The sequence below is a fragment of the Archocentrus centrarchus genome, chromosome 4 (assembly GCF_007364275.1).
Source record: "Archocentrus centrarchus isolate MPI-CPG fArcCen1 chromosome 4, fArcCen1, whole genome shotgun sequence".
NCBI lineage: Eukaryota > Metazoa > Chordata > Actinopteri > Cichliformes > Cichlidae > Archocentrus > Archocentrus centrarchus.
In genome coordinates, this window is record NC_044349.1 from 23,238,347 (window position 1) to 23,252,390 (window position 14,044).

Consider the following 14,044-nt stretch of genomic DNA (forward strand, 5'->3'; position numbering starts at 1 on the left):
AAAATTAGATAAATACAAGTTCAGATGAACACAGAACAGAGAAACTGAAAAACGGCTTCACACAACACAGTAAAGTAGTACAAAGTGCATAGACAGCAGATTAAAAGATTAAAAACAAGTAAAACTCGTACTTAGTGCATACTCAAGTCTTGCTTTTAAGTAATTAAATCTTTACCTTACAAAAGTATATTTATGTCCATTTTATACTGCTTTATATGTCACCTACAACTGTACTGTATATCTTAGACACGATTTTGAATGCAGAACCTTTGTAATATTTTTGATTTTGTAGTGGAGTGATATGTGAGTGCTCTGTCATGACCTCAAGTTACAATAGAAATCAAATGATTGAGAAAGTTAACAGTTAAAAAAAAAACATAGTTCCTGCTCTTAATTGTAAATGGACACATTGTAATATGTGTTTAAAATAATTAGTTTAGGATGGATGCGTGCGTGGCTCTGTATGCGTGCTGAGCTGTCAGTGGGACTCTGTAAGTGGAAACCAGCCTTGTTGGCAGACTCGTCACGTGATTTCCCATGGCAACCGGCGACTGTCATCAGTTCCGCTGTGGGAGAAGTGCACCTTCAGTCCGGCTCAGCTCAAAATTTACCTGCCTCACTTTATAACAACGTCTCTGACTAATCTGACATGACGCTAACCTGAACGTCTCCCAACGAGCACCGAGCAGAGTCCGCCTCCCTTCACACCTCAAACGCTGGAGGGAATTTTCAGGAGAGCGCGGGCTGAAAGCCATGAGTCACTTCAGCGCAGGGTAAGAGCAACTGAATATGTTTTTATTCAACGTGGACAGAGCCGCCTGGTTCAGTCTGTATAACTTTACCCCCTTCGGAGGCCTTGTGTTAGATGAACTCCATCCATTTCTTTTCATATTTTTCAGCAGCTAGAAAAGCTGGAAAATTATCAATAATAATATTTTTAAATATCCAGCAATTAAACTATGCTAATCCTGCTAAGAAAGGCTAATAATAATAATAACAGTTTAAAAGTGCTTCTCGGTGGATGAGACTCCCACAGTGTGTGCCAATACAGTCACCGGTGAGGCACGTTTTATCACTTTGAGTGCTTCTTTAACCTGCCTCTTCAAATGGGTCCACTCAAACCCATAAATAATTCAAAGAAAACTTTATAGACAGCTTTGCAAAAACATTGGGCTTTATTATGAATAACGAGTGACGCCAAACAGAAAGAATTTGAAGTAACGGTGTCTTGCAAGTACCCATAACCATCTACTGTGCTTAAGTTCAGATTTGAGGTACTTCACCATTTTCTGTTTAATGCTACTTCAGATCTCTAATGCACCACATTTCAGAAGGAAGCACTCGCAGTGTCTTTAACATGCTGTATAGCTCTGGATGTAACTATCAAACTGTAACTTAAGGAAATAAAAATTCAAATGAGCTGGAAAATAGTAAACACTTCACTAAACTGCAACAAGAAACAAACCGATTCCGTGGTACAATCATGCAGCATTGATCCAATAATGACAGAGGTCCTGCTGCAGAGTGATTACTTGGCTTGTATTTTGTTGCTATTATTTTGGCATTCAAGTAACTTTTTGAATGCAGGTGTTTTAGTTTTGCTGCTTTTAGGCCAGTTTACTAATATGCACCCTCCCAAAAAGTAGTGTTGCAACAGCACTAGATTTTAACCGTCTCAGAAAATATCACACCTGCACGGCACACGGTCTCACACAGTTATCTTTTGTATTTGTAACACTATCCCTGCAAAATATTCCAGCAAACGTTGTTTTCATGATATGTCAAGTCTTGCATGCAGTTGAGGAGGAATAGAGATACACACACACACACACACAGGTGAGATTATCCATCCAGTTGCATTTTTTTCCCCATACTCGTATAAGCAAATATACCACGATACCATAATAAAAACTAATTTAAAAAAAACGTGCTAGACTGTAAACACAAATGAGACAACAAGTTCTGTCATGAAAAGAAGGATGCCTCTTAACTGCTTTGGCACCGGATATTTCTGAGCCGTGTTTCTCCACAACACCTCTCCTGCTCGGAGAAAGTCATGTCTAAAATGACAGTTTTAGGTTCAGTGCTTGCGATCTGGAGCACCTGAAACAAACAAGCCTGGCGCACAAAGAGGAGGCAGCCCGGGTTAAGTGTGTCATCCCCTCTAATTCCTGTGGGTAATCAGACACCTGTAACAGACTCTATAGTTGTAAGATCCTGTTGTGTTCTACACAAATGCTGGTGGAAATCAAATCTGTATTGGAAAAAAAAATCCTGCTTTCAGACAGGCCGGTCTGGGGACGAGCTGATGTCTCGTTAATGAGGACAAGAGAACAACTGGCAACAAACAAACACGGTGCTGTTCCCCAGTAAAGCATTTGATTAGGACTCCGCTTCTCCGATAGCTTTAATCAACACATAGTTTAAAGCCTGCACATTCCTCCTCTCCTGAAGTGAGGCTGTGTTTAGTGGTGACTAGGATTAAATATGTGTGTCTCCTGCGTGTTTTTGGTTTTGTGTCTGCAGACTTATTTCGGCCTACAACAGCCTCACAGACAAACATCTCGCTGGATACTTTAGCAACACTCGCATCAGGCGACACCTGCAGAGAGCAGGACTGGTATGTTTAAATTATGGAATCCAGTTAAAAACATTGATTTACTGATTGACTGATTGATTGATTGAAAGTTGCTGATACTCCTGTTGACATTAGATCACCAGGAGTGGGCGCATTGTTCCGGACAAGGAGTACAGACATAAGCTGATCCAGAGAGCCCACCAGAGACATGTTCGAGAATGTCTGGCTCAGGCTATTTTCCACAAGGTGCTGGAGATGGAGGTGGGCGATAAAATTAAAAGAAAAAAACACTGTCATTGAATCCGTGCTTTTCCTTATGTAACAGATGCTGATAATTTGCCTTGTTTCCTGTCTACACAGCGTCTCCACCAAATAGAGATCAAAAGGAAACTGGAGGAGTTTGCAAGGAGGGAAAGAGTGCGTAAGATCAAGGTACATCATTTACATAAAACAATGCTTTGCTGCCCCATTTTGTAAACTAATGACTCTTAAATTATAGGAAAAAAGCAACAATTAATCACAAGTGCTAATTTGCAGATATAATTTATTTTCAGTGTCTCAACAGAAGATCACATCTGTATGAGTCATCTAACCCTTTTATTTTTTTACAAAAAAATAATGAATTTATATTTGTCTCATATAACGCCACATACTGTATAATAAGTAATGGTGTTGTTTGGCAGGTGGAGCGCTCTAAAAGGTATGAGGAAGGCTTTGTCCACATCCTGTCTCCACGCCCACCTACAGGTGCCAGGGGCATCTGGAAACAGCACTCTGGGCCAGAGGGGGAACACTCTGAGTCCTCTGAGTCGGTACGTGAAAGCACCAGGATGTTTACATAAATCCACTGATTTGAGTGTTTATTGTTTAAAGTGTGACCTTTTAAAACATTTTATTAATCACACCAACTAGACTGGTGTTTTTATATGCCACAACAAAGTTAAAAATTACACCGCTGGTTTCAGAGAATTATGTGTGAGTTCAAAGCAATGACCTTTTGTTAAAGAATCCACCTCAGGCTGATCAGTGTGATTGGAGAGAAAAGATTCATTTATTTATCACCTTAAAAACAAACACAGAGCTGACATGTGAGATATTGGGTGTTTATTAAGTTATGTTTTATAATCCACACAAAAACAGATATGTGAAATGAACAAGTTGTGGGGTTTTTTTGTTTATGTGTTTGTTTATTTGATTTATGTGCTGGATTAATTTGTTGGCCAGGATAACCTGTAGTGTACACTGAATCCTGGGAAAATAGCCTATCTTTGGACCAAACCGGGCTCACTGCTGTGGTTAAAAAAAAGAAAAAAAAAAAAAAACTTAGAGTAATAAATCTGGTACACTTGAGACATCTGTTCCCAGGCTTAAGTACTGATCTTATAATAGACATGTTTAGGCACGCATGCATAGATAATATAATATACACAGTCATGTGATAAAGAAAGTACATTCTCTTACCATGTATGTAAGATTTTACATACATAAAACATATCTGGTTCTTTCCAGTTATGTAAGTGCAACCTCAGATGAACAACAACACATCACATTTTATACAGTGTCATTATTTATTTAACAGAAATGAAGCCAAAATGCAGAAGCAGTGTGTGAAAAAATTTGGTACACCTTTACTGATCCCACAGGTATTAAGAGGGAAAGGAGCAGCCAAGTGCCGTTATTCACATGCAATTAACTGATCATTAGCAAGTGTGAGCGCCTCTATAAAAGCAGAAGTTTTGGCAGTTTTTTCTTCTAGAGCGTTCAGGTGTGTGTTGACACAATGCAGAGGAGGAAAGACATCAGCAGTGATCTTAGACAAGCAATCGGTGCTGCCCATCAATCTATGAAGGATTTTAAGGCCATTTTCAACCAATCTCATCATTCTAGAGTGAGAAAGATTATTCACAAGTGGAAACCATTCAACACAGCTGCCAATCTTCCCAGGACCTGGAACATGGCAGCATGGCTTAGGTTTGCAAAGCTGCATCTAAAACAAGCCACATGACCTGTAGAAAAATTGTCAGATGAGACCAAAGTGGAGATGTTTGTCCATTGTGTACAGCACCATGTTTGGTGAAAACCCAGCACAGCACACCAGCACAAACGCTTCATACCTTGCAGTCATTGAGTCAACCATGAACTCCTCTGTACACCAAAGGAGTAAATGTGAGGCCATCTGTCTGACAACTAAAGCTGCGTGCTCATGCAGCAGGACAATGATCCCAAGAACAGCAAATCTGCAACAGAGTGGCTGGAAAGAAAATAATAAAGCATCTCCAGATGCTGTGATGGGACAGAGATCTGTGCATAAGTAAATGCCTGCAACCTTCAATGAACTGAAGCAACGCTGTAAAGAAGAGTGGGCAAAAAATAATCTTCAGCGATGTGACAGACTTACAAAGTCACAAAACAAACTTCAAGTTATTGCTGCTAAAGGTGATTCAACAAGATATTGAATCATGGGGTGTGCCTTTTTTTTTTTTTTTAACACACAAAACGTAGTTTTTGTTAAATAAATAAGGATACGGTGTAATATGACGTGTTGTTGTCCATCTGTATTATGTATTCACCTCATTTTAAGACCTGATAAGGACTAGATATTTCTTAGGAAGAAAGCAAACGTTTTGCACTTGCCAAAATTTATAACTGATTATTACATTGCACTTGCATTCAGGCAGTTTGTGCATTTTCTCTTTTTTCATAGCTTTTGGATTACTACCTTGTAGAAAAACAGAAAGAATTGCATCTTTGCAGCATTACTCAGGTTAATTGAGTAAACATATGGATAGTTTGACCTGCAGCCAAGGAGTGATGCCTAAGTGATAAATTACTATAATGTATGTTGTAACCTGTGCATCCTGATAGCTGCCGTGTTTAAAGTGACATTGCCACTTTAGTATGAAGAGCTGCAGCTTCAGCTGTTTGCTTTGTGTGCAGACGAGAGCGCTCTGAGTGAAGTGGTGGGATTAGCTGTGCGTTATCTTTAAAACATAAAAAGTCGCAGACCTCGATGCCAGAATAAATAGAGCCAGTAATCCTGTCTTTGATCTCTGTGAGCACTCTGCTGCAATCACTCCCCCTATCTCGACAAACATCTCACACTAAAGCGGGTTGAGCCTTGCTTGAAATACATTAATGTGTATTTTCTGGGAAATGTGACGATTAGAAGACAACTAATGTGCACTTCGCATGCATCTGTTGTCATCCTGATTTCTCATGATTTTATTTTATTAAGGGAAAGTAATGCGAAAGAAAAACGTAATAATAAATAAGCTCTAGTTCACATAACACAACCCACAGTTAGAAAACACCAGCGTGATGAGCAGGTGGAAACACAGCTCCATGATTGTCATTATTTATTAAAGGAAATCACAATGATGATGGTTCAAGGGCAATGCAAAGAGTATAGCTGTATCATTCACGTAATTAGCAGAGTGCTTACTGTATGCCTGTAACATGGTTTTTAGCCGAGCTCATCTCGACCCAACACGGCCCCTGGGAAGATGCAGAGGCCGGTGCGCTTGAAGCCAATCCACAGTAACAGCACCACGGCTTCGCTCAGACGCAGCTCCCCTTACAGACCCCTCGAATCCTCTCACGAGAATGACGTGCCGTTCAACTGCACTGTGAGTCTGAGACTCAAGATACCCACATGTACAAGCTGTGTCACAGGTTTTTCTGTGGAGACAAATTAGATTTTTAAAGTGATATAACGTAGTAATTATAGTGTATTATTGGTCATAAAACTACCTTTTAGAGATGTAGAAATGTAGCTGTAGACAGCACTAAATATGCTTTTCTGTATAATACTTATGCACTGAGAGAAATCAACTATGCTGAACCTCAGTATTTTCACATAAGACAGCCACAGTTTTAAATATTCATAACACTAGATTTAAGAGTGAAAAAAACAAAAAGTAGCTGTTCATAGAGCCAATACACAGACTTCATTAACCTTTCTACCAGATGGAAAAAGAGCCTCGGAGACGTTTGACCCCGGTGGAGCCCTCCCATGGCATCTCGCCCTATTGCCTCCCAGTTATCAACAACTTTGTCACTCCAGTGCCTCCAGCTACGAAAAGGAAAGAGAGAGGGTTAAAGGTCACTCCCAGCAGTACTGTCAGAGGCCGCAGACTGCACCCGACCACCGCCTCCAGTGGAGCTGATGTGATGTTACAGCAGGTCTTTATCTCTCCTTGTGATTTCCTTGGCAACAAACGTTTCCACAACAAACATGAAGCTGCAGCTCCTTTGGATTAATCAGGAACAACAAATAGCATTTCCTGTGTGTGTGTGTGTGTGTGTGTGTGTGTGTGTGTGTGTGTGTGTGTGTGTGTGTGTGTGTGTGTGTGTGTGTGTGTGTGTGTGTGTGTGTGTTTGAAAATACCAAAAAGCAAATACAGAACTACACAAAGCATTTCTAAACATCTGCTAAAAACAATCCAAAAATCGAACTTAAGTGTCAAATTAATAGTATTAATGCCCATTCACCCTTAATTTATTTAGATAATTGTTTGACTCATATAGAAGTAGTACATTTTACCCACCTCTAGATATCATCCACCTCTATGTATCACTAACATCAAATTTGGAATCACAACTTAAAGTATTTCCAAACTACTATAAATTCATAAACTGGCCCCAACTTGCCACTTTTTCCATCCAGGACACTCCAGTGCTGAGGAGCTCTGTTCACCAGAGCAGAGTGTGTGTGAACATGGTGTACTTTGGCAAAACGGTGCGTCTCTCCAGTGACCTGACTGACATGAGGGACGAGGTCAAGGTGTTTCAGCAGCACTGTGGAGGAGAGAACCTGTGTGTGTACAAGGGAAAACTTCATGAGGGGGGTCAGTGTGTGAAACCATGTTGTATTGTTCATAGATAGATAGATACCTCAAAACATTTAGGATGGCTTTTTTGGGGGTCTCATCATGCTCAATCTCTCTCTCAGAAACCTTCCAGTTTATCTCCAGGCGACACAGAGGGTTCCCGTTTAGCTTGACCTTCTTCCTGAATGGGCTGCAGGTGGAGCGGCTGAGCTCGTGCTGTGAGTTCAAACACAGGAAAGGCTCCCGACTCGGCGGCAAGCACGGGCACTTTGGCTTCTCCAGCGTAGAGGGGGCCGCTCCCTGTTACAAGTAAGATATACAGCTTTAAAGATGAGCCTTAACTCTAAATCTGTTTAATATAAAACAAGTGTCCCAGGGATGACCTTTTTTTACAGGCCAACTCAGAAGTTAGCGTCACCCTGGTTATTCTGCCAATAGGATTTTGGATAAATCTAGAAAATAAACTCTGTGGAAAGAAAGAAATTTTATAATACTCACACAGTTTGTTCAGCAAGCTAATCCTTTCAAACTGATGATTTTTGAAGTGACATTAGGCTTAAAATGAACTACACCATAGATAGATTACTTTAACGTCACCACCACGGTGTGGACAGGAATGAGAGATGTATTGATATCTTTATTTAACCAAGCAAAAGTTACTTTTTAAAAAGAGTTCTTGTTCATTATTCAGATGCATCATAGCAATGGGACTGGACAAAAAGCCCACTCCTCCACCAAAGAGGGTCAAGGAGGATACAAGGAGAGAGGAATCAGTCAGCAGCCCAAAAAATGCACCTGAAATGGAGACGGAGAGGACCGGGGAGGATGTTGGCTCCCACTCAGAGTGTGAAACCAGTCAGCCACAGGAGACTCCAGTCAAAGAAGAAACAGCACCTGAGGAGGACAAAGACAGAGATGGTATAATAACTGGAGCATTTGAGCTCAAACTAAAGATTTACATGCCTATTAAAGGATCTTCTGTGTTTTTCTGCTTCAGATTATGAAGAAGACTTTGAAGCAGATGAAGAGAAACCTGCAGAGGAGGAAAAAGAAGAGAAATCTCCATCTCCATCCAGCGAAATGGAAAGCCAGGTTAAAGAGAAGGACGCCTCTGACACTGAAAATGATGAGAAGGATGGTGGGTGAATTGTCTTAGTTGACCACATAAAGCAACAATCCCAGTAAAATGTGTGAATATTTAAAATCTTAAGGACAATTAAGGAACAAAAGGAGCTTAAGTAAAGTGTTTTTACTGTAGGCAACAAAAACCATCTTGTGAAATGTTTACATGTATTATTCCTGTTCACAGACGACACGAGATCTCATTCAGGCTCCAGCTCCTCGGGCAGCGAGCAGGACGAGAGTGATGCTGAAGACACAAAAGACAGCAAAGAGGACCAGAAGGCAGAGCAACCAAGAGAGGACGGTCAAGAGGAAACTGTCGCTCAGCCAATGGAAAAAGATGAACCAAATCCAGAAGAAGCTGCTGCCACAGAAGCTGAGTCTTCTGTGGCCAAAGACTCGCACATGGACAGTGCAGGGGACAGCACAGAAATAGAAATCTCTGACACCAGCGTCCCCTCAGGAAGCGACACGAGACAGAGTGATGACAAAGATGCTGAGAAAATGATAGAGGAGAGCAAACATGAAGAGGAACAGGAGAGAGGTGAGTATAAAACTCCAAATATAGCTGTGGAGTGAGAAACGTCGATAAATCCATCTTGTATGGAGATTTTTCCACTGTTAACACAACCTGGACTAAGGTCAAGACCACCTTAAGTGAGTCTGAGTCATAATGTAAGCAATTATCTGTAAGTTGTACATAATTTGAGTAATACTGTAATATAGAACAGAGAAATACATGTCACTGTCATACTGCTAAAATATTGTCAGCTTGTAACGTTTAAAAAATAATAATAATAGTGGAAAAATATGTGTGTCGTTGCAGTGATTTGTTTTCTGTCTGATCCACTTTTACTGTTGAGATCTTTGGACATCTGTGAGAAATAAAATTTTTATTGCAAAAAAAACTTAAAAAAAAACTTTTAAAAATGTGTTTTTACACACTTTAATGTTTAGTCTTCATTCAATCTTCTTGATTAGGGTTTTTAAAAATAACGTGTAAATATATCGTTAAGTAAACAAAGGCAAGCAACATCGGGGTGAAATTGCAATCAGAGAAGAAGAAGTAAGCGGCAGTGAAGAAAAAGTAATATTTGCATACTCAAAAGCTCAAAATATGCTTCTGTGACGAGCTGCTGCACGTTTATTCATTTGCATATCAAAAGAAATCTACTTTTGCATGACAAGAAAGATTTTGATTTCTTTCACCATTTTTTCTTCACCTCTAAATATTTAACATATATGCGTACATCTATATCTTTACTAAAACTATAATTCTTGGTCAGTTTTTTTTTCATATGAGGGATGCACAAAAATGCATGTCAAACACGTTTCTAATGCAACTGTTTTGAGGGCGGTGGTTTATGTTACTAATTGTCTTTTTTTAGTAATTAATTTGGTGGCTGTTGCATTTCTTGATACCAGCAATTTTAGGAAGGTTTTTCTATATAACAGCTGCAGTTGAAGCAGTTGACATGAAACAGAAACACTCACTTAGCTTCGTTTTGTGTTTGCACCTGGAAAGATTAAAGAAATATTTGTCTGGTCCTTAAATGTCTTACTCATTTAACTTCTGGACGCCATGCTTCACTGCGACACTTGATGGATTCCTCCCTTCTTACATCCTCCTCGATCATCTTTAGTGGAGGAGTGGGCTCTCTGTCCAGTCCCATTGCTATGATGCATCTGAACAATGAACAGGAACTTTTTTTTTTTTTTGCTTAAACAAGCAGATCAATAAATCTTTCATTCCTATCCATTAACCTGCAAAAAGCGATGCAGCCCTCGTTATCAAAGGTAAGTTAATATTGAAGCATTAACATGTCCCAGAGAAGGGTGATCACAAGTGTCCTGTTCCTTTTGTCTCAAGCCAAATCTGTGCAGGAGAAACTGGCTGAAGCCATACTGAAGGAAGCCCAGTGCAGCTCTGAGCCTGAACTGAGTGACACCAGTACAGAGGAAGAGGAGGAGACCACACATAAAGGCCCTCAACAAGACAACAAAGGTATCAGATTTTACTTTTATTATAACAAATTCATAAACTGCACAAGACAATTCTTGTATTTTACAAGTCCATTTTGTATTTTGCAGCTGTAGCTCCAGACGAGCTTGTTACAATTACAGAACAACAGGAAACCATTGCAGAAGAGACAAAATGTGAAGAAAGTGATACGGGTGAAGTGGTGGTGGCACAGGAACAGGAAGATTCACCTGAAACAAAAGAACAAAGCGATAATGAGCAGGAGCCTCATGAGAACCGGGATGGTACCGAAGATGAGAAGGCTGAGGAAGACGAAGCCACAGCAGACAAAGATAAATCAGAGGAAACAGGTGAAGCTTTGCATCTTTTAAAAGAAGAAAATGTGGCACAAGATGACAAGAGAACTGAACCTGTTGAAGAAATCCCAGCTGAAACTATTGATGCTGAGACTGTAGAGAAAGATGAAGAAAAGGAGGAGAAAACTGCTGTGGAGACTGACGTTCAGTGTGATGAGGCAGGGCAAGGGGCAAAGAGCAGAGAGGAGGATGAGTCATCAGTATCAGAGCCGGACGAAAGGACCGATGAGACAGCAGTGCCTGATAATGCAGGGGAGGAGACAATGACAGCAAGAGAAACAATAGAGATAAAAGCAGAACCCTCAGAGGAGCGAGAGGCCCTCAGCTATGAAGAGGCACCTGTAACTGATGCAGAAAAAAGGGAGCCGGCAGACAGCGAGGACGGAGCTGCAGCATCAGAAACCGAAGTCACTGCCGAAAACTCAAGCAGCTCGCCAAATGGGAGTGGAGAAACCACAGTTGAAAAGGTTGCAGATACAAGTGAGGAAAATACAAAGGATGAAAGCAGTAAAGATGACATTAAAGAAGAACAAGTATCAGGAAAAGAGACTAGTAAGGATGATAGTCAGGAAGAACAGTGTGAGCAGGGTGAGGAGGGGATGGAAACAGAGGAAAAGGAAGACAAACAGAAATCTGAAGAGGATGGAGAAGAAGAGAAGGAGAAACAAACTCGTGCATCCTCTGATGAAATAGAAGAAGATGAAAGTACTGAGAAAAGAGAAAATGATGAAAAAGATGAAGAGCCAGTAACACCAGACATACAGGAAAACACTGCAGAAAGCGCTGATAATGCCACCAAAACAAAGGAAAATGAAGAAGAAACTGTGAAGATCCTGGGTGAGGATGACAAAGTCTCAGATGAAGAGAAAGTTGAAGAGTCAGAAAAGACAGAAAATGATGAGACTAGTGAATGTGTTGAGAATGAACAGGAAGATCTTGAAGCAAGGGAAGCTGATAAAAATGAGGGTGGGGCTGAAACTGAGACTAAAACAGCTGTTCAAGAACACAATCATGAAGCTGAAAAATCAGAGAGTGAGAATGAAAACAAAGCTGAGAAAAGTGAGGATAAAGAGATCAAAAATGATGAAGAGGATGACAAGGAAAAAGACACAAATGAAAACCCTCCAGGAGAAGGAATATCTGCGACCGCAGAAGAAAGTGAGAAAAGTGCAGATGTTGGTGTAAATGAAACAGCAGATGGGACTAAATTCACTGAAGACACGCCAGAATTTGAGAGCGTTGAGCAAGAAGCCGGAAGAGCCAGTAACACCAGTGAAAAGGGAGAAACTGATGCTGAAAATGGGGAGGTTTCTACAGGAGCTGAGAGCAAAACTCATGACGATGAGGGAGAGGCTCAGCCAAAAGATGAAAATGACTTGAAAACAACAGAACACGGTGAAGAAGGAAGCAAATCAGACAGGCCTGCTGAAGATGAGAGCGCAGACATAAAAGAATTAACAATGGAGTCTGAAGAAAGTGCTAAAAAGCATGAGGATGACGAGGCTGATCAGGCTCCCGGCGCTGATGAGGTGGAACGTGATGCTAAGGAGGGGGGTGACAGCGTGGAAAAAAATGATGAATCATCTCCAAGCAACTCACAGCCAGAGACAGCTGGTGCAGAAATAAAAGAGGAGCCTAAATTAGATGAAAGTGAGGAAACAGAAGAAGATCAAAATGGCAACAAATCTGACTGTGGTAATGAAAACAAAGAGCCATATTTCATCAAAAAGGAGAGTAGCATTGAGGGTAACATGGATGAGGTCACAGTTGTTGCCTCAGGGGATCAGGAACAATCTTCAGCACCAGTTGCTGTCGAATTAAGTGATACGGCATCCAAATTAGATGAAGAGAATAAGGATGCAATGTCTGACATACACCCGCACACTGAAAATGCAGTTGGTGTTGACCTCCCTGCTACCGATGGAGAAAACGGAGTAGACGCAGAAGACGCGAGCAAGACCTCGGAGGAAGGAGCAAGTGTGCTTCTCAAACCTCAAGCTCAAAACGATGAGGCTGATAACACAGAACAGAGTGCTGCAGCAGGTCAAGGAAATCCAGAGACCTTAGGAACAGAAGACAACACAGATTTAGTCACTAACTGGGTAAACAAGCACCAGTCGTCAAAGTTTTTTGAGACGTTTGTTGAACCTCTGGAAGATCTGAGGGAGGAAGTAGCAGAGACTCCAGCATCCAACTCAAATAAAGAGGAGACAAAGTCTACAGAGCTGCCAAGATCAGAGAGTCCACTTAAGATGGTGAGGATGTCTGACGATGAAGAGAAAGCGCACACAGACATTGAAAATGTACCACAAGTGGAGGAGAAGACTGACATGAAAGGCTTAATACCAAAAGCAGGAACTGAACAAAGTGAGGAGTCTGCAGCCTCGCAGGAGATGAGGTCGGAAGAGCGCAAAGGAAGCAAAGGAGACGTGGGATCTCCTCAAGAGTGTAATGATCAAAAAAGTGCAAAACAAGGAATTAATGAGGAAACTGAAGTGGAAAGCATTTCAGGTAGTCATCATTTGGCCGCTGGGAAGCCTGAGAGTGTTTCTAAAAACCAAACTGATGAGAAAACTACTGATACTGACTTGAATGTAAAACAACCACAAACTGAAGAGGGTCATCAGTCCACGAGCCCACTTGGAACTGAAGATATCAACGAAACATGGGGAAAAGCAGATAAGCAAGACCGAGAAGTTACAGAAACCACTGATCTTACAACATCTAAGTCTGACGATGGAAGTCAAGAGGAGCTTCGTAACGAGGGAGTCGACAGTGACAGAAAAGAGCTGCAGCTGATAGAAGACATCAAACACACACTCAGTAAAGACCAGCTGAGCACCTTTTCAGTGGATGAAACATTGTTAGCTCACAGTTCATATCCTTTACTGACTGCTGCGAGGGCTGAGAGCGGACATTAGAGCTGCTCAGGTCATAGTGACAATAAGGTAAAGTGAAGCTTTATTTCCTTTTGCATTTTGAATTTGAGAAAACTATACATAAAGTCAAGTTGTACAAATGAATTGTAGTCTAGATGCACAATCAGGTGGCTTCAAAGTGAAATGCAACGTGCTCGTCAGTTTTTTTTTGCAAACGCCCTCCAGCGTTGTAGTTTCTCCATTTGAATTACAGCAGCTTCACGAATCATCGTCATCGTCTGTCACCATAAGGAATCTAC

The 14,044-nt window shown here is 40.9% G+C and overlaps 1 protein-coding gene across 1 annotated transcript; it reads left to right on the top strand.

The window, feature by feature from the left end:
- Nucleotides 1-547: 547 nt before the first annotated feature.
- erich3 (glutamate-rich 3) lies at nt 548-13,787 on the top strand. Its single transcript, XM_030727990.1, has 14 exons — nt 548-773; nt 2,527-2,620; nt 2,714-2,839; nt 2,939-3,010; nt 3,262-3,390; nt 6,046-6,204; nt 6,545-6,745; nt 7,245-7,425; nt 7,530-7,716; nt 8,099-8,325; nt 8,405-8,545; nt 8,717-9,073; nt 10,400-10,534; nt 10,621-13,787. The coding sequence occupies exons 1-14, from the start codon at nt 754-756 to the stop codon at nt 13,785-13,787; spliced, it is 5,196 nt and encodes a 1,731-aa protein (XP_030583850.1). The 5' UTR covers nt 548-753.
- Nucleotides 13,788-14,044: the final 257 nt, after the last annotated feature.

Bases quoted from the DNA above. Each gene is read 5' to 3' on its own strand.
- erich3 (XM_030727990.1), top strand. From the start codon at position 754: ATGAGTCACTTCAGCGCAGG. The intron at 7,717-8,098 runs GTAAGATATACA...TTCATTATTCAG, and splicing joins GGGGCCGCTCCCTGTTACAA to ATGCATCATAGCAATGGGAC. The intron at 8,326-8,404 runs GTATAATAACTG...TTTCTGCTTCAG, and splicing joins GGAGGACAAAGACAGAGATG to ATTATGAAGAAGACTTTGAA.